This window comes from Pleurodeles waltl, chromosome 3_1 (assembly GCF_031143425.1).
Source record: "Pleurodeles waltl isolate 20211129_DDA chromosome 3_1, aPleWal1.hap1.20221129, whole genome shotgun sequence".
NCBI lineage: Eukaryota > Metazoa > Chordata > Amphibia > Caudata > Salamandridae > Pleurodeles > Pleurodeles waltl.
The window spans coordinates 1,677,745,527-1,677,766,075 of record NC_090440.1 but is presented as its reverse complement, the minus strand read 5'-3'; the positions used below and the strand labels follow the sequence as shown (position 1 = coordinate 1,677,766,075).

General features: G+C 42.5%; 1 protein-coding gene across 2 annotated transcripts in view; it reads right to left on the bottom strand.

Annotated features, from left to right (window-relative positions):
• Positions 1-13,383, bottom strand: part of PJVK (pejvakin) — a 124,120-nt gene extending 110,737 nt beyond the window's left edge. For both annotated transcript variants that reach the window (XM_069221368.1, XM_069221369.1), the window contains exon 1: positions 13,099-13,383. In XM_069221368.1, the coding sequence (XP_069077469.1) occupies positions 13,099-13,309 (211 nt within the window). In that variant the 5' untranslated portion in view covers positions 13,310-13,383. The remainder of the gene's footprint in view (positions 1-13,098) is intronic.
• Between the last annotated feature and the right edge of the window lie 7,166 nt (positions 13,384-20,549).

The window sequence follows — 20,549 nt, the reverse complement described above, 5'->3', positions numbered from 1 at the left end:
AAACATCATAATGTGCGGCTCTTTGATAATTCTAAAAAATAGAGTTTTTACCACTTAACACGAAGATGTCTATTTAAAAGAAACTACAAATCAATTGTTGTTTATAGGCACACATAGCACAGCTAGCACGAACAATCAATGCGGAGGGGGCATCCGAGGCCCTCTGAGTTAGATAAGCTGTCTGGGTCTGTGTTTCATTGGATGCCGTAATGGGATAGCTGTGGGGCAGACCGCCTGCGACACTGAAATTTCGGACATTTGGAAGGAGGATATCATTAAAATTAAGCATAGCAATTCACTGAAAAATGGGCGCGATATTGCCCCTTCAGTGTTGAGGAGCTGAGTATGGCCTGCCAAATTCAGAACTGTTAGGTAACCTCACCCTGAAACAGCCTGTCTAGTAGACTTGCATCCACATCACGCATACTCTTTTTTGATTCTCCTAATTATTTCAGTCTTAACTCTACTCCCGACATTATCAAAATTCTCTCATTTTCTCTTAGTTCGCCCACCATCTTAACTCCCTTTTCCTTACCAAGCTGTCCTCTGCCCCTTATTAATAATTCTCTCAAACTCCCAACCAACACTCTCTCCTTCTACATACTCATTTTTCAACTGACCAAACCATGTTCTCTGTCTCTTCTTCCAGAACAACTGTCTACATGGCGTCATACTTAAATGTTCTTTTTTGATGTAAAACAGCCTAGACAACATGCCTCAACCTCCCTTGCATACGTCCCAAGAAACATCTTGGGCTCATCAGTAACACAATAAAATCATGAAACCTACATAATACCTTCTGTCCAACCAATCTCCATTCCCCATTGCTCTACCTCAAAACACTAACTTCCCCTACAACTCTCTCCTTAATCCAAACCTTTCCAAGTCTTCCCTTACCTCACTCAGCCCTCGTCGCTTGGGAAACAAACATCTCCAAACTACCCTCATGATGCCAGCTGACACTATGGGCCTGATTACGACCTTGGCAGATGGGATACTCCATCACAAAGGCAACAGATATCCCGCCCACCATTTTACAAGTACCATACGATATAATGGAACTTACGGCGGACGGGGTATCCATCACGTTTATGATGGACTATCCCATCCGCCAAGGTTGTCATCTGGCCCTAAGTCCCTGAACGAAAAACATAAATACCATTTATCTTCATTGTTCATCCTATGCCTTGTGCAGGAAGCTTTCACAAATACTTCTGAATTTAAAAGCTCAGAGGCCTACAATGATGAACCTTAAACCTTTTATGATGCCCTGGACTTTCACTTCATACCACATATTCTCCTATGCCCCAGGTACCATGAGACAGCTGGAACCAGGCCTGCAAATTCCAAAAATGAAAACGTGTACCCTAAACGCCTGCCATGCCAAAATAATCATTTAAATTAAACTATTATACAGCATATAGCTGGAATATTAACTGAGCTTCATACACAGTTTATGCAATCATATATATTTGAATCTGTTATTAGGTTTTCAGTACTAAGCAATCACATTTAGCTACACTTATTCCACTCTGATTTGGTGTTCTGTTGTTTAAGTTACACTTGCCTCAGCGTACCACATACCCGAAAATGCATGGAGGATTACAATATTTAGTGAAACAAAGTCGATATTATTCTTTTCAACACTTTAATACACTAATATGATTTTTGTCCACTATTGTTGTTGAGTGTGTGTATGTGAGGTATGGATGTTGTTTAGTGTGTGTATGTGAGGAACGGATGTTGGAATACCTCCATGTTGTGGTGACAGTATGGTTGCTGGAATCAGCAAGATCAACTTAGGAATACCCTTGGTTGAACATGGCTCAAGATGGAGGGTGAAAAGAGCATTACCTGAATCCCTGGAGCATGAGGGAGGATGTTCAGACACTGAAGAGTGAGAGGATGGAGACAAGGCGGCCCATAGAAATTCTATAAGGGAATTCTGGCATGTCATTGCTGATTAGTCCTTCTTGACCACTTCCCTTTGGTGGACTGTAGGAATATGCACCTGGCTGCTGACAGCCAGGTGCATATTGTTCATGCGTTTGTGAATGGTGGACTACAACAACTGCAGCACTGAGCCAGGTTCCCACAGACAGGTAAACATGAGGTCATATTCAAAGACTAAGGGCCTCATTACAACGCGGTCGTAATCCGAGAGTTTGTACCGCCAGCCTGTTGGCGGTACAACCTCCAAAAGAGCCCTGGTGGTCTTTGACCGCCAGGGTTGTAATGAGGGCTTAAGTCGTGCACTAAAGAGATAGAGCCGCTTATTAAAAGGAGTAATGACTGTTAACTATCTTTGCAAAATACAGACTTGACCTAGGGATCCCTAACATTGCTCGCATACAACAGTAAGGGAACTTACACCTGCTCCCATTCTCACTCATTCATTATCAATTATTGCTAGATCATTGTAGTAGTGTTTGAACTGCAGCCACCATGTTAGAACACTGTAGTCGGCAGGGAATGGAAGCAATTGTGCTAAGTAACTGTGATTGGTGTGGGAACTATAGGAATTGGTTAGACCCTTGTAAAGGCCCATCACTGAACACCCATTACTGTTTGCAGCTGTTTATTTTGCTGTGCTATTAAAGTGCTTCTTTTAATAGGACATACACAGACTGGACAGTAGGTTATTATGTCTATTGCTGAAGGGTTGATTCTCTGCCCTACCACACTACCTACTGGAGAAACCTCTGACTGCTTGCCCTCACCAGCCTGAGCATCAAATGCAGAAGTGGTACATTTGGCACAGTTTGCAGAGGCCATATTGGAACAGACCATCGGACACCAGAGGCAAGCTACTCCAAACACCATAGTTTGCCAGTTTGCCCTTCCTGCCCTGTGGCTCCCTGAACAAGGTCTTGTAAAGTCTGAGTGAGTATGTGCATGAGTGTGCAAAAGTTTATTTGTGTGATTAAATATCTGCTGTGGGGCCGAAAATATTTAGGGCTTTTTTAATCTTTCTTTTTTGGTGGCACATTTTGTATTTTTTGTAAATGTATGCTATTGTGGAAACACTTAAAGACTGTGGTTTGGTTAGTGTGTTATTATGATGATAAAGTTTTATTGTTGGTTATGATATATTCTACATATGTAAGTGTATGATAGGTATCGATTTTTGTTGTTTTGTGCTTCTCAACTTGCTTGCCATGCACAAGTAATTCAGGGCCATATGTACGAACACATTTTCCCATTGACACAGAATAGGAAAACACCTTTGCTACATCTGGCCCTTAATCATCAAATAGCAACTATGGGACAGGGACAACTTTTAGTGCTAAAGTGGGCCTTGCATACAAGGGTGCAACAGGACCCGAACTTTGGATGGGGGGAGCTAACCTGTCAACCAATAAAGGGGGGATAACACTTCAAACAATGGGGCACAGCTATCCTTAGAGCCAATACTAGAAACTAGAGTGATAAAATGTGTATTTTAAACATGCTTGTCAACCCGAATACAATTACAACAAACGTTATAATACATTTTACAATATCTATAGGCTACTGATAGATGCCCTGATTATTATGCTGTGCAGAAGGAACTCCGTCCCACTGGTGATGGAGTTCCCTCTCTGCCAACACAGTGGTCCACATCCACTCGATTTAAATGCGGGCAGACCATAGGTTTGGCTAAGGAGGTGACTACTCCATCATCACTGTAACCAAACTTATCTGATGGCCTGATGAAGTAAGGGACTTGGAGAGCTGGCTGTTTGCCATCTGCTCAATTAGGATGGGGGGACACATACCGTTTTTTCACTGTCTGCCACCAGGCAAACCTTGGCAGCAAAGGACAGTAAAAAACATGGCGTGGGGGCATTTTAGTTTCAAAAAGAAAATTCCTCTTCTGGATTTTCTTTCTGAAATCAAAAAACAATTTGGGTCTTGTCAATGCTTTTCGCAGTTTGGTGCATGGGTCCGCCAACATGATGGAGCCCTGCACCAAACTGCAAAAAGCATTGACAGTAACCATTATGACAGCGGTTCCTAGCAATGCTTTAGAAATGAAAATGACTGCCAGCTTGACAGCCATTTCTAAATTTGGCTGATGGTACCTCCATCAGGGTAACAAAGTAATTACTCTGCTGTAATAGCAGAGCAACGGGCCATCCACCTGAATATAAATCAGGGCCAAAGTTCTTTAACTAGGGGATGAGAGATTTCACAACTAAAAAAGAGCTTTGCTGCTTTTAATATGAAGACCTTTAAAACCAGTTTTCACAAAGCAATTTCAAGGCGACAACTCTTTTACCAATTCCTTCTGTGAAATGACAGTGAGCTTGTGACATATTTTTAATTCCATCTTTGGGAATCAGCCCCTGCCTGGCTGTTGCTCAAAGAAAATTGTTCTGTCTGCTCATAGGGACGTGGAATACATACTTGTTTGAAGCCGCTCACAGGGAGAGGTGTCAGAATATTGAGCTTAGCGGGTTAATATCCCTGATTTCGGGATGTGTGACTGGCAAGTCACAAGTTTGATTCTTAATGCATTTTATTTGCTTCTGAGTTTGAATAAGTGAGTGAAAACCATTTGACAATCTTACCACCTGTAAACTTGTCTGCTAGGAATCTGCACTATCCCAAAAAAAAAAAATAGTTGAAGTTAGCACACGACATTGAGCAGTTTTTATATGAAATGACTAAGCTACATTCATGCACAAATCCACCAGGCCTATTTGAACTGACAGAAAATGTGGTTGCCGTGAAATAACTGTGCAATAAATTATGTTATTTCATACAAATGGTGAAAGTACCCTTCAGGCCCAATAACCTATAGAATGTGTGGCTGGTGAACAATAACCTGCAAAAATACTGAAACAAAAGAATCAAAAATTGAGGCTCTTAATAGCAGATGTAATAATAACTAAGTTATAAACAGAGTATGACCTCCACAGCAACTAATTACATTGATATTTACAACTCCCAACATGCACTACTACCCTTTCTTCCTGGTTTGGTAAAAGCTTCCAGAGTTCAGTCCACTGGAGATACAGATATTACTTTGTGATCCCATATGACACAAACCTTCATACATCTACAAATCTCATCACACATACCCCGAATCCTTCCTTAAACTGTGCACAGCTTGGGCCCACAACTTTGTCAACTGACAGACGATAAGTGGCAGAGAGCCTTTTGCTCCTCATGAGTAGCTGCTGTTACGGCCCTGATTTGCTTTACACTGTTGAAATAGCTAAACTGGGTCTATCTCACGAGGTCCAGGTTGTGGAAAATGGATGTGATCATTTCACCACTTTGTCTGCGCTGCTCTAACCATCAGGGAGACTTTCTCCACACAGTTTGGGCTACCAAGTACTCAGGAGGTTTGAACATGACTTGGCAGATGGAGAGGTTCTGGGCTTGTCTCTCCCGAGTGATCCCAAATTAGACCTTTTGCACGTCACTAGCAACGCAGAAGGCAGCAGGTACAAGAGAGGCCTACTGTGGATTGGATCGGTGGTGGCCAAAAATGGTATTGCCAAAGAATGGAAACAATTAGAGGCTCCAATATTTGTGAAATGGAAGAGGGCGCTGGAAAGGTGTACAACCCTGCAAAAACCCATATTTCTCAATACAGGTTTCTTATATACATGGCAATCTCTGACGTAATTGGGCTCAGTGCAGAAGGATTTAACTTGAGCCTTGCTGAACATGATTTGATTCTGGTCTATAGACAAGGTGTGCACCTTCAGGACTTGATGGACTGGGTGGGCAGGGGCGGATATGTGGGGCATAGAGGAGGATGGTGCTAAACAGTTCTTTAGTAATGTGTGCTATATGATATGCTCTCTTTAGTCTGGATCTGCTACTTGGGAATGACACCCTGTTGGTTTGTTCTTTCTGCACTATATTAATGTTAAATGCCAATAAAAGGTATTATAAAAAATAATAACCATGCTTTCAATTCTATTCTGAAGCCCCAACATCTGAACTGTCAAACCCATTAAAATATTGTTGCTTTTTGTTAGCCCTGTCAGCCTTAGGGTGGCCTTCCCCCAAACATTTTGCCGTCACTCCTCCTATTTTTTTAATTTGTTTTTGTTGGCCTTAAGACTGCTAACCAGTGCTAAACTGCTCATGCTCACTCCCTTAAACATAGTTAAATTTGCTTACAACTTATTGGCTTATATGATTTACTTGTAAGTCCTTTGTAAAGTAGTATACCATATACCCATAACTGGTCAATTGAATGCTACTAGTGAGCCTGCAGCACTTATTGTGCAATCCACAAAAATACTGAAATAGACCCTTAAAATATGTCCCGGGTCTACCATTAGAGCCTGTATGCAGTTTTAAACTGCCAGTTCAACTTGGCTAATTAACCACCTGGCAAGCTTCAAACTCTCTTTTTTATTACGTGTGAGGAACCCTTGAAGTAGGCCCTAGACAGCCCACAGGACAGGATGCACTGTACTTAAAAGGTTGGACATATATTTTTTATGTTTTACTTGCCCAGGTAGTGAAAAACTCACAAATATTTTGTTCACTACTGAGAGTCTACCTCTCCCATAGGATAACATTGGGTTACCTTATCACATTTAATAAGTGGTAACTTTTGAGTGGGAGCAGGTAGGAAAGTCATGGTTGTTTTTCTGAGGAATTGTAATTTAAACTCTTTAAATGTAAAGTCAGATTTGGAGTCACAGTTCTGAAAATACTCTTGTTAGAAAATTGGCATTGTCTTGTCCTAACCATTTGGTGCCTGCATCCTGTTCCTCGGTCACCTGACTAGGTGTGAGTGGCAGTTGGTCTTTGGATATTCCTCCCAGACAGATGCACAAATGGGGGGGTGGGTGTTGGCACTGGCTCAACTCACACACAAAGGAATTCACACTACCCTATTGTGCCCCCAGACAAACTGGAAGCAGAGCAAAGAGGCAGGAAATTCTAAACACTTCTGTGAGGAGAAGCCTCCACAATCTTCTCCCATTCCAAAGGAGGTATCAGGTATTAAAATGGTACACTCCTGGACCTGTGGACATTACCAAAGGATGCCCAGCTGCTCTGCTGCTTGAGGCCTGCCCTGCTAGCCCAAAAGGAAGACTGGACATGCACCCTTCACCCCAGGCTAAAGTGACTCCAAAGTCAGCTGACTGTCCTGTCTGAGCTACAGGGAGACAATAAGCTCCAGAGGCCTCTATGTGCCAGCTGACCTACTGCACTGGAACTGAACCTGGACTTGCCTGAGCCCAGCTGGCCTTTGCTGAAGTGAGCTCCTGATCCCCAAGTGGTGCACCCTAGAGGGCCTCAGGGCTGACACCAATACTCTTTCCATCCAGCTCACACTATAAACGAACACTTATTCAGGGAAGCACAACCTATAGAATAGCTAACTATCCATTAACCAAGAAGTGCTCTGGGGCTTCCTGATGGGCATAAGGCTATATAAGAAAGCAACCACACTCCAATACAATCTATGTATTACATGTCAACTTGAGCTTAGTCAAATGTGAATTTACTCTAGTGAATGTGCAATGGAAAAAGCACATGTACATCCATTACAAGCAATACACATTGGAACCCACTAGGTATGTATGGATGTATGCACCTATGAATGTACAATTTCACCAACAAATATACATTTAGGTCAGGGAACGTACATTTACAGGCTAAAATTTGCATTTGTAAATGTGCATCACATTTACTTGAGACAAATAAACAGATACATAAAGTAGAACATAAAAGAAGTGAAGGGCATTCTGAAAAAAACATTGCATACCCAGATTCTCCCCTAAGCAAACATTCAAAAGGATATGTACTCGCAGGACAGTGTGGTATTTATAACACCTGATAAAATGCAATCAAAGGATCTAAATTTATGGGGTGTGATAAACAGCACCAATCATTATTTTGTCCTCAAATGGGGCCTAACTTGCTTTTTTGTACTTTCCACACCAAACCACATCCTGGTATTTACTGGACCTTTTTGCCCCCTGGTAAATTGTGGCAGGATACCCAGGCTAGTAGTGATCAGGGCCATAGTCACTGATACTCACTTACTGTTAAGTTTTAAACAAGAGTTAAAGGTACAATAGAGTAGACTACAATAGTTAAACAATACATCTTGCGCATCTTTTGAAATGAAGCCAACGCTCCATGACTATCATTACTTCGCAACACATGACATAGCTCTGTGCATCTTTTCAGGGTGTTGTATTATGCAACTCCATATAACTTTAACTTTACCTTTTCTTAATCTGTCCTTTTGATTTAACAAATATATAATGTATATTCTACAAAGTTATATAAGGCTACAAATGTTCTGTAGTGTTACACATTGTATCAATACCAGATGGGTGAAATACTTTAAAGCCCTACAGATCGGACATAGACCTATCTATAGAGAGAAGCCTATTTCTGCATGTTTTCCAATGACATTTATATAGCGCTTCTTACCCCTTATGTCGGGATCTAAGGATTATATAGTGGCACTGCACATTGCAAAGAGTTTGATGGTTCTATCAAAACCAAACGAACTGATTCTAACAATAATGTTTTCGTGTGCCCAGTATTTCTACTTTGAAGGTTTTCACCTTTTAAGTAAAATGGCCATGAGCCATGTCACTGTCTAAAATGCTCTGTTTTGGTGATTCATTGCTGCACTGTTACTGCAGTGGGCTCATAGCAGGATACCCTGCAGTAAATATGCTGATTGGATGGGCTTTAATAATAGCAGCTTTTGTCTGTGCTGTCATCTTGACACCTCGTCATCTTCCATGATAGGGAAATTATTATGCGGGGCTGTGCAGGTGTCAGGGGGCACCTGAGATTAAGGAAGACGGGCTTGTTGCACCTCAAACGTGCATGAGAGCCAAAAGGAACACTTTAAAGTGTCCGACCTGTAGACCAGGCTGGCAGCCCAGAAGCCTCAGCCAGCCCAGCCCACAGAAATTGCACTATGGGCGTTGAGCACCTGCTTGCATACATGGCCAAGAACACATGGCTAGGTGTGAAGAAGGAAAAGTAAGAGAGGTTCTCTCTCTAATAAATAAATTGGTCTATTGAGGAACCGAGGGAATAGAGTTTCAAGATGTGAGTGTGAGGCTTCCCTCCAACACGAGCAGAGACCCTCAAGACTAGCTGGATAAAGGGGAGAAAGCGGGTCTACAGTGCAGGGCTTGGCTATGTGGGCAATCAGGCCTGTATTTCTTACCACTGGGCTATATTAATCTCTGCAGACCAAGGTAGGGCAATAACACGAGAGAGGGCTTGCTCTTCCCAACATTGATAAGGAGAGTTTCTCCCCTAGGAACTTGAAAGTGCTTCTGTGTGAAAAATGGACAGTTAGGGTGCTGTGTCTGTGACCAAGTAAAGGTAGGCCTGTTCTCTCATATAGTTTTTGCCAAATAAATCTCAGTCAAGACGAGGGTGGCTGATTACATTGTTCAAGAGTTTGAACCGTGTATCTGTAAAGTAAGCACAGCGTATCTCCTATTCAGCACATTTCCCTGTATTTATTAGTGCCTTGAGGCGTTGAGCTACTGAAATGTATTGATTAGCCTTCAAAATTAATAATATTGCTGTGTGTTTCTGTTTACGAGACTAGGCAAATCCGATTTTTTCAAAGTGTGGAATGTCACTTACAAATTTTGCATACATCTGTATTCTTTATCCTTTTCTCTTGTAGTAATATAACAATGTGTTTGTTTACAGGGTGAAAACTTTTGAATAAGGAGTAAATAATATGTAATTCAAAACATGGCTGATAAAAGCTCCACTTGAGGTGAGCTGAACACTTCCACTCAGCCCTGCACCTCCTTTCCTCATGAATGACTAGCTGTTTTGGGAGCAGAGTTTTAGGATGTAGTGGTCATTTTTTAAGTCTAGTGAAAGGCTTTGGGCATTCAAATTCAGCCTATTTTAAAGTATCAAGTGTGATTCATAAAACTCAGAATGCTTTTCGGTCACCATAATGTCTTTTATCCGAGCAAAGAGTTCACGGCAGGGGCGGCTCCTCCTTAATAGCGGAGGAGTGTCGCCCCCCTGCTGAGTCAGGGAGTGACAAATTTGTCACTGCCTGACTGAGCCATGGGAGTTTAGGGTGCAGCGGGGCCATGGCTGGGTTGGAGAAATGTCACTGACTCCCTGGGAAGAGAGGATCATCACAGAGGCAGACAGCAGCAGGAGCGTCAGAAAGGTAATGTTTTTTAAAATTATTTTTAACCTTTGATTGGTAGTAGCTGCCCCTGCTTTAGGGAGAAATATTATGTATTAGTTGAATTTCTTCAGCATCATTAAATATTGTTATCTTGTTGCTGTATGCATTCAACTAAGAGATTTTATTTTCCCTCATGGGCGTACCTATCAATAGTGCTGCAGGTGCAATGGCACATGAGCCTTTGGGCTTGAGTGGCCCTCAGCACACAAACCGTGGCTGTATTGCACCACCTAAATGGGGACATGGGACACTATTTTCTATGTTTGCAATAGGGTTTTTGCACCTTCCTATCCCACCGTTTACCACTTATGTGTAATAGCTTTCAATGAAGTAGGTTAATCTTTGATCTCCAGAAGTCTGTTAATAACATAATAGCCTACAAGTGTGAAAATGACGTTCTAATGACAGGTATGCTCTTAAAACAGTAGAAGACAGAATGAATATAGATTTATAGTGAGGGCTAAGGAGTCTGCCCCAAATCCCTCGAATTCATGAACATAGGCCTATGTACAGGCTGAAGTGTGCCACTTGAAAATGGCTGATACTTAGGACAGGTCTAAACCTCAAGCTGTTTGAGCTGTTTGGTATAACTTTCTAAAGATGGCAGCATTTCCAGCAACCCCACAGGCAAAGCTGCTCTCTGCTGATGAAGGGCTTACCCAGAAACACGTGCCCAGAGATTTACAGCACTTGCTGCACCTACTGAGGTGAAAAACTTTAGTTTACCTTATGGATATAAAACAAACTTTGACTGCATTTACCATGATGCATTGGGGCTGACTGCATGGTGGAGTGTGAGGCAGGGTGCTCCCTTTCTGGTTTTCCTGTTAAAGATGGCATCTGAAGTTTTTGTTTCATTTGTAAAGAAGTTGGACAGAGAACCCCAATAAGAGAAAATATTATCTGCCAAATTGGCTCAAAGTCAACATTTTGTTCACTGTCGGGGTTCATGCTTTATAGTTGGCAGATTAAGCCTGGTTTTTATTTCAGTTGTCAAGCAGGAGGATAGCGAACCCCTTGCAGTAGAAAATGCTTTTTCAGTGCTAACCTAAAGAGGATCAAGGAGCAGTAGAGGTAAGGCTGCAGGGAAAAAAAGAAAGTAGCTTGGGCCTTCAGGGTGCTACAGCTTTGGCTGAGTGATTGTGAACATATAGCGACTTCAGGTGGCAGTCGGAATGTGTTTCTGAAGGACTATGCAGGAAACCTAAGTGGTGAGAACAAAGAATAGCCTAGTTCTAGAAATGTCAGACAATAGGCTCTTGGACTGGTGTGGCATGTAGGCAAATGGTGACGACTCACCAGTGGCATGGCAATATTGTGTGTCAAAGGGAGGCAAGGACAGCAGAGGGTGGGTAGAAGCATAGGCCTGGGGCTTAGGCGTGAGGCATTAAACAAATGGACAGAGCTCTCTGCAAGACAGCTCAAGACATTAAGAGAATCGCAACACAGTCTGTGGTGTAAGATGATAAAAGTCAAACTTTAATGGTGTGTGAGGTGTGAAAGTGGTCGTGATCAGGAGTAAACCAGGAAAATGTGGTTGTGAGGCAGCGGACCTTTTGTGTAAGGGAGGGGTGGCAGATTTAGCAAGGGGAAAAGGTCTTCCAGTGGTCAGCTAAGGATAGTCTACAAGATCTTGTGGAAGTCAGCAGTAGGAGGTCAATCATTCACAGCATCTTCATATCACCATGGTGCCGGTGGACTGATCAGCCAGAGCACAAACACATAGCTATGGAACATGCAAAACACAATGAAGGTCGATGAAGGCTTGGATGCTCTCGCAGATGGTGGAGGATGTGCATAGCATCTGTCAACTGAATATCTGTGCAGTGGGCCATCAAGATTTAGTGAGCTCATTGGACGGAGAATGCTGTCACAATTGAATATCAACATATAACAGGAAGAGATGATCTACGAACAGTGTGAATATCCTTTTCAAGGACATGTGTGCCTTTTTTCCTTTAGCAAAATGTAATCATGCAAATGGTCTCAGTAAGAGGAGGAATAGCCTGACTTGTTCCTCGAAAGCATCCTGCCAGTCAACCTTTTTGGTAGCCACATGCACATTTTGAAGCTTTAAGCAAAACAGCTTTAGTATGAATACCGAGGGTTGACATAGTTTTCCTTTTCCTGATGATAAGAGAGTTTTAAAATCCGGGTCAAATAAGAAAGATGCTCAGTCAACATCGTAAAGTACTAAGAGCATTACACAATAATGAAAAATATGCATATCCATAGGCATGTAACGAGGGCCACTGGAGTTATGCAGCAGGACAGGACCAAATTATACTGCAGGGTTGGCTATATTATGAGAAAGAAAAGGCAAATTATGCGCCCTAATGCGGGACATCTCACTACTTCATAACTCTGCCATTTTGTTACATGTCAACACTGTCTTGGCAGAGGTTTCACCTTATTAGAACCAGTTTAACATCCAAATATAGTAATAAGCAACTGAAAGATGACCAGGCAACCTTTGTAAACGGTCTTCCTTGCTCTGTATGTAACATAACTCGATTTTAGTAACTTTTGATCTATTTGCGTTAGAAACAAATTTGGTACTATCTGCAGAGTATGCAGCAGGTGGTGCATTATGTGGCAAATGCGGCATCATCCATAATTATATGAAAAATGCCACTCCTGCAGAATCGCATAATTTCTGGTCCTTACTACCCCACTGAAAACATACTTTTCTATTTGGAATGTTTAATTGTCCCTTTTGGCAGTCCGTATCCCATCTCAGTGCAGCGCTCAAACGGTAGTTGAAGCCTAGTTGGCGCTTGACAAGACCACACTAATAAACAAATAGTGTAAATGCGAAAATACAAACTTTATCTACATCATAATAAAGTAAACTTCTTCACTCAACGTGATTTCGCTCGTACCCCAAACGTATTTAACCCGTTATTAATAGAATAAAAAGTCGAACTTACCAGCAGAAATTTCTTTTTCCCCTTGCAGGATATCCTTAAGTGTAAACGGAGTGGAGATAAATTTTGATTTTTTGGAAAGAAAGCGTCTCTTTTTTTTTATCACCAGGCTAAGAGGTTGGTATTTGTCGGCTTCACTGAGGCAGGGAACGGGGATTAATTTTCCTCCATCGCCAACCTGTTTAACAAAGTTTTTCGTAGCAGCAGCAAACATTTCACTTTGAGAACCCTACAAAGCCCTCGGTTGCCTTTTGCAGTTCACACGATGGAAAACTCCAAACCCTTCCACTATTTCCAAAATTGGTGGACAGCGTAAAAGCCTCAATAAATGTATGTTCTTGTTAATTCAGTTTGCTTTCAAAAGTAGTTGTCTGTGTTCTGGCGTGTATTAGACAATGCTGATCGCGTTCCTTCTGCTAGCTGGGTGATCCGTAGCAATGAATTATATATTGTGAGTGTAAAATGATATGGTGTTGGGAGGGACCAGTTAGTTGTAAGAGTTTCCTTGTGTCATGCATGCATCATTTGACGAGGCAATTAAAGTAAGTAAAACTTTTAACATGACAAACACTGTATATTATTAACGTATTTTCGTTTTTAAAAAATGCAAATTTATTTTCTCAAAAATAAAGAATCGCCGCAAGAAAGCTGAAAAAAGTCGACAAGAAAACAAGTCAAAAACACAGGAAAAACAACTGTGAACACATGTGGCTTCTCAGAACTACTTAACACAAAGTGACAACTGCAAAAAAGTAGTAATACATGGAGATCAGACTTACACTGTGACATAATAACTATATCATATGACATATAGCTGCAGTTGACTCTAATGCAGCTGTACACTTGTGCTCCTAAATTGGAATATTTATTTTTTCATTCAACTCGCAACAATGTCCAAATGCTAATCCTTACAAAATTAAATATTTCTATAGCTGGCTTGCAAGAATGATTTACCATTACCACCTCGTGCTAAATCAGCAAGTCAAAGGGGGGCAACAAAATTAGTTTTCAAACATATCTGCGATATTTGAGGACACAAGGTCTCTGGATCACCTATCGTGGCACTATAGGTGTTACAATTCCAAAGGACTAGAATTTAGCAGCCATTTTCGAGTATTTTGAGTATTTTCCTACTGTTGTTAATGTGCGCATTAACTGCAAGCTTGTTTGCCACAAATTCAGAGGCGGCTACTCCGCAAAGGCAGATTAGAATCGCCCCACTGGCTAAGAGCCAGCAGGTACAGGAGGGGCAGGGCTGGGCCACAGGAGATGGTATGAGGAATTGTGTGTACTAAGTGCGCATGTGTGTTTGGATTGCTTAAGACAGCCGTCCAAATACATATGAGTACTCAGGTTTCTCCAGCCCAGCTGAGTACACAGCTGGACTGGAGAAACTTCACAGGCTCCAGTGTTGTGTCTGAGCAGCAGTCCCTGCCGCGCAGACAAATCCTGACGCTGCTTACATGCTAAGTTTAGCATGTAAGCAGCACCAGGATTGCCGGGGAGGCTCTTCTGGTGTCCCAGCAAATGCTGGGACACAAGAACAGGAAAGGAGGACGAGCAAGACGGCAGGAGAGGACTGCGGCAGCGACGAGCGGTACATTTAAAAAAAAATTTAATTTATTCCCCGTCCCTGTCATCCACCGCCCCTTCCTTTGATATTTGCGGTAGCGCCACTGGGTGCTAAGATGGTGTACTGCTGCCTTGTGATGAAGTTACAAACAAGAGAACCTTTACTACTGTCATCTTCAAAGGTACCATAAGGTGCACTAACTTCAGGCCTTGTAGCATCACTCTAACATAAAATAGTGTTGTAGATGTGCACCCTCCCTGTTAGTTAAGCATTGCTGAAACTTTTACATGTGGTAAAGAATTGTGCTTAAATCGGATCCATGAGATTCTGAGAAATTGATAAATGCAGTAACATTTAGCAGCTAAAATAAGGAGGTTGAGTTAAGTACACCATTCTTCATAACTAAGGAAGAAAGAACAATCAGAAATATACAAACTATCAACCTGAACAAGCAAAGCATGGAGGTGAAGGCACACAAAGCCAACCTGAGCCAATGAGTCAGGGAACATCCTATAAACCCCAACCCCAACAGAGAATGCAGTCGAAAGCCCAAGTTCAAAACACAGCCCAGAATGAAAGGGATGATTACTCACCTGTTTTCTAGTGATCATTTCCACCTAGTCCCAATCGCAGCAGCTAGCACATGGGGGGAAGGTTCACACTCAGTCCTGCTAAGCTTGGGGATCCACATCCATTAATTGAGGCTCACATCCACTCCTAGCCATCCACGTTGTAAGCCCATCGGAGAAGGCGATGTGAAACATGAGAACCGGCATTGCAAGTCCCCAAACAAACCCATCAGGGAGGCGTGGATTCACAAATTGCCAGTGCTAACCATGTCACTAGTCCAGCAACTGCCTAGGGAGAACTTAAAGCAAGAACTTGATGCAGGGCAGGAACAAATAGCAAGCAAAAAAGGCTCAAACGAACCGGTCATTCAAGTTAAGAACAGGAAACACAGTGTGATTGCCTCTGAAAGAAGACAAACATAATAAGAGTTTGTCTCCCTATCTCAAATACTCCCTCATAAATCTGTGGTCATTCATTGTGTGCATGGGGATACAAAACCCGACCCTGTAGCTCGCCTCATCCTCACAAATCAAACAGGACAGAGTAGTCAGTTGAGGTAGGGATTCCACCCACCGACCCAGAACCAATAATCCTTGTGACCGATAACCCCTATTTTTTTGATCTGCTAGAGCATAACCTGAATACTGTGAGAACAAAATTGCCTATAGGAGAACTGAAATAAGCAGCATTCATAAAACCTGAGCCCTGGTCCTTAGATATATGGTTCAGGATAGCCCAATTAAATGACACCTCTCTACAGAATGCATAGCAGGCTGCAAAAAACATTCAGAGGATGGTAAATTTAGCATTTCCTCATTTTCCAATATGGAAGGGTTTGTTAAGTAGGGTGGCAGGCCCAAGCGAGGAACCCCAGCTCCTTGTACTGTTAGACTTTATAGACCAGTTGATGACCTTTGCTCATTCCACTTGCTAGCGGGTCATAGAGTATTAGATAAAACCGGTCATGGTATCCTAAGCACTTCTATTGGCCTGGCATCTATGCCCAAATCAAACACATCTGCCAGGAATGTGACGTGTCAAAGGAAAAATCCGTATCAACCTCCCTGGGTGCCCCTACAAACCCACCTATTATAGGAAAACCATTTGAAAGAGTTGGCATTGATCTTATTGGACCACTTTCTCGTACATCAGGGGGTATCAACATGTGCTAGTCCTAGTTGATTATGCAACCCGTTACCCCGAAGCCATACCTTTAAAGGCTACTACCACAAAAGCTATAGCACAACACATGATAGAGGTATTTTGCATGGGGTTCCAGCCGAAAATCCTCACTGATCGAGGTACCCCTTTTGTAGCAAACCTGTTGAAACAAGTATGTAGACAGTTCGATATTAAACATTTAAGAACATCTGTATGTCATCCCCAAACAGATATAACAGTAGTCTAAAACTGACCTTAAAAAGATGTTGTCAGGGGACATAAAAACTCAGTAGCCAAGTAAAAAGCAGTCTGGGTTTCTCTCCATTTGAACTGATTTTCAGTAGGCAATCACATGGTCTTCTTGAAATTACTAAAGAAGTATGGAAGTAGATACTGATGATGAGACAGATTCCCTTCTAGAATATACCAACCAGCTGAAGTCCATCTAGGGAAGCTACGGGTTCTGGCTCATGAGAACCTAGAGAAAATCCAGCGAAAGCAAATGTTTTTCTATGACGAGAGTACACTGTAGGGGATTGGGTCTTAGTCCTCTTACCCTCTTCCGGCACTAAAATTAGAGGTGAGTTACAAGGCCCTTTCAAGGTACTGAAAAGAATTGGGTGAGCCACTTATCAGTTGCAGATGTCTCCAAATTAAACCGAACTCTATCACATAAACCTCCTAAATAAATGGTTAGGCTCATCCCCTAAAGATGTACATCCCTTACCACCGGCTCATACATTTAGGTACCCAGACATTAAAGACGCTCTTACCAACAGTGAGAAAAAGGCCTTGCTTGGAGTCCTTAACTCTTTTTCTGACATATTTTCAGAGTTACCAGCTAGAACAAAACTAGCTGAACATTTCATCCTTACCTCTGAAGGAGTTATCATCAAACTGCAACCTTACCGGATACAGGAGGCCTGTCGCAGCGCACCCAGGTGAAGGTCGAGAACATGCTGAAAATGGGAGTCATTGTACCTTCCACTAGTAACTGGTGCTCTCCAACCCTTCTAGTGCTGAAACCAGATGGGAATTTGCATTTTTGCATTGATTTCAGGGCCGCCAAGAAGATCTATAAGCTACACGTGTACCCCTTGCTAAGGGTTGACAAATTGAATGAGAAGCTGGGGGAGGCCCAGGACATCACCACCACTGATTTAACAAAAGGCTACTGGCAGGTCCCATTACAGCCTTGTGATCAGGAGAAAAACGCCTTTGCTACCACTGATGGTCTCTATCACTTTACCTCACTCCCATTTGGTCTTCATGAGGCCCCTGCCACTTCCAAAGGCTCATGAACACCGGGCTACAACAACACCAGGGTTGCTCATCAGTTTACCTGGATGACATTGTTATACTCAGCAAAACCTGGGGAAACATCTTCACCATCTCCAGTTGACTCACAGAGTTACAAAATGCACAACTCCATACTAACGCAAAAAAATCCAGGTTTGCATACAGCAAATTAAAATATCTGGGATATCGCTTAGGTGAAGGAGTTATTGAACTCCAACTAGAAGACCACAAACAATACCCCTTTCCCTTAAACAAAAAGACAGTTGAGAGCTTTTTTAGACATACTGGGCTATTATCACCACTTCATACCACAATATTCGGAAGTCTGCCCCCTTAACAGCCCTCCTAAAGATATTGGTCCACTCTAAATCTTTCTTACAACCCTCAGCGACTGTCCGCAAAGCTTTTGACAAATTGAAAACCGCCCTTACTACCAGCCCCATATTGGTATCCCCTAACGTTGAGAAGACATTTATAGTACGAACTGGTGCATCTGATGTGGGTATTGGAGCTGTACTCTCACAGACAGATGATGTTGGGATTGAACGACCCATATTGTATATCAGCAGAATGTTGTTCCCCTGTGAACAAAGATACCCCACTATGGCAAGGAGTGTCTTGTTCTTAAATGGGCCATTGAGAATATCCCTTATTATCTAGAAGGAAGACACTTTGGGCCACATGTACGTAGCATTTTGCACATCACAAACAGCGAATCGGGCCATTTGCAACATGCATAATGCACTTTGGTATGTTCAAACCCATTTTTGTGATTCAGTAAACTATTTACCGAATCGCAAAAAGGGATTGCGAGTCGCAATTAGGAAGGGTTGTTCCCTTCCTAATTGCGAGTCGCAGTCCCATGTATGATTTTTTTGTGACCGCGAATGCGGTCGTAAAACAATCGCAGTTAGCACCAGTGTCACACTGGTGCTAACCCATTCGCAAACGGGAAGGGGTCCCCAGGGGACCCCTTTCCCCTTGAGAATGGCAGTAAATATATTTTTTCAGAGCAGGCAGTGGTCCTGTGGACCACTGCCTGCTCTGAAAAAATTAAAGGAAAACGTTTCATTTTTTGTTTTTGAAATGCATCTCGTTTTCCTTTAAGGAAAACGGGCTGCATTTTAAAAGAAAACTGCTTTATTTAAAAGCAGTCACAGATATGGTGGTCTGCTGTCTCCAGCAGGCCACCATCCCTGTGAGGGCGGCCATTCCCAAGGTGGTCGCAAATTGCAACCTACCTCATGACTATTCATGAGGTAGGGCATTTGCGACCCCCTTGCGAATCGTAAACAGTGTCATTGACACTGTTCAACATAAGATTTTGCGACTCGCAAATTGCGAGTCACTCTGACTCGCAATTTGCTAGTCGCAAATCAATTCTTTCGTACATTTAGCCCTTTGTTCTTTATATGGATCATGTCCCTTTTATCTGGCTATCTCTACATCCTTTTCATTTTGAGATGCGGCATTGTAAGGGCATGGTTCAGGGCAACTCTGATTTTTTTATCTCATTATCCTCTTTTCCCCAACCAGGAAAATCTTAGGAAGGAACCCTTTAAGGAGGACACTCCAGAAACAGAGAAGGTGGGACTAGAGGCATAGTTTAGGACCCAGAACCAACAATAAAAGAATGCTGGGGAACCAAGGTGTTGTGTCATCGTGGCTGGAGGAAGAGTTGCGGACAGACAACACTAAGAAGCTGGAAGACGCCAACAAACCCATGGGACCGGCATCTGCAGAGACCGGGAAGGTAGCCGACATCACGGAAGACCGTGAGGCGGAGACCTTGCAATCTGGAGGCAAAGCGGGATGAACCGTTGGCAACACAGAGATCCTGCAGCTACAGCAGGAGAGGAACCCCCCGGCAGGCTGACAGTCCCAGCCACGCTCCAGGAGGAGGGTGGCTATTGCAGGTGTGTGATTGGGTACACAGTTGGGGACGAAAGGCGTGTGTCAAGAAGAGAAACTGCCAGGAGGGAATGTAGAAGGTTAAGGTCACAGAGTTGTACTTTTGGCTTGATTTCAAACTTCAGTGTTTTCTTTCCCGCTCTGTGCATGACAGGTGCTTGGTGATGGCAATGCTGCAGGGTGCAAGGTTAAGTAAACTTCTGTGTGCTCTCTAGCTAATTTCCCATTAGATTTCACAACATAAGAGAAAACCCTGATTTAAAGCATTGATCACTATGAGGACCATGCACTCCTTTCTGATGCCCAAACCTTACATACATATAAATCTTACAGATCAAAAAATCAAACATCAATAAGCAGAAATCGATGCCATGGCCCCTCTGGCTGAAAGGCATTGATCTCGCCAAAGTGGCAGCTGCCACTGGCTTATGGGGCTTCTGTAAAGGAATTAAAAACTGACCCCCCCATGTCAGAACGAAATTCACTAGTACTCACCTCGTAAGTCTTCAAGCATAACACTATGCAAATCTTACTATTACCAGGAAATGCTGAATAAGACGCCATCGCAGAACTGGATTTTGTTCTCCTGGTAATAACAAAAGAGGCATTATCTGGAGAGAAAAACCATACCAGGGCGATCAAGGGCTTTCACGTCAGAAATCCTTTGCAAGATATCAAACACAACAGCAGCGTAAGCTTCATTGATAACTGTTTATGGGATAAGTATTTATTATTTGACCAATTCTCTAAGAACTTAAGGACTACATTTATTTCCCACAAAACTGAATACGTGGATTGTGGAGGCCTGGACATACAAATGCCTCTCATAAACTTGAACACCACTGGGTGTTTGCTCACAGGTTTACCTTCCAATTGAAGATGTCCAGCAGAAAAAGCAGATCTAAAATTATTAACTAACCTGTAAGCCATGCCAGCCGAT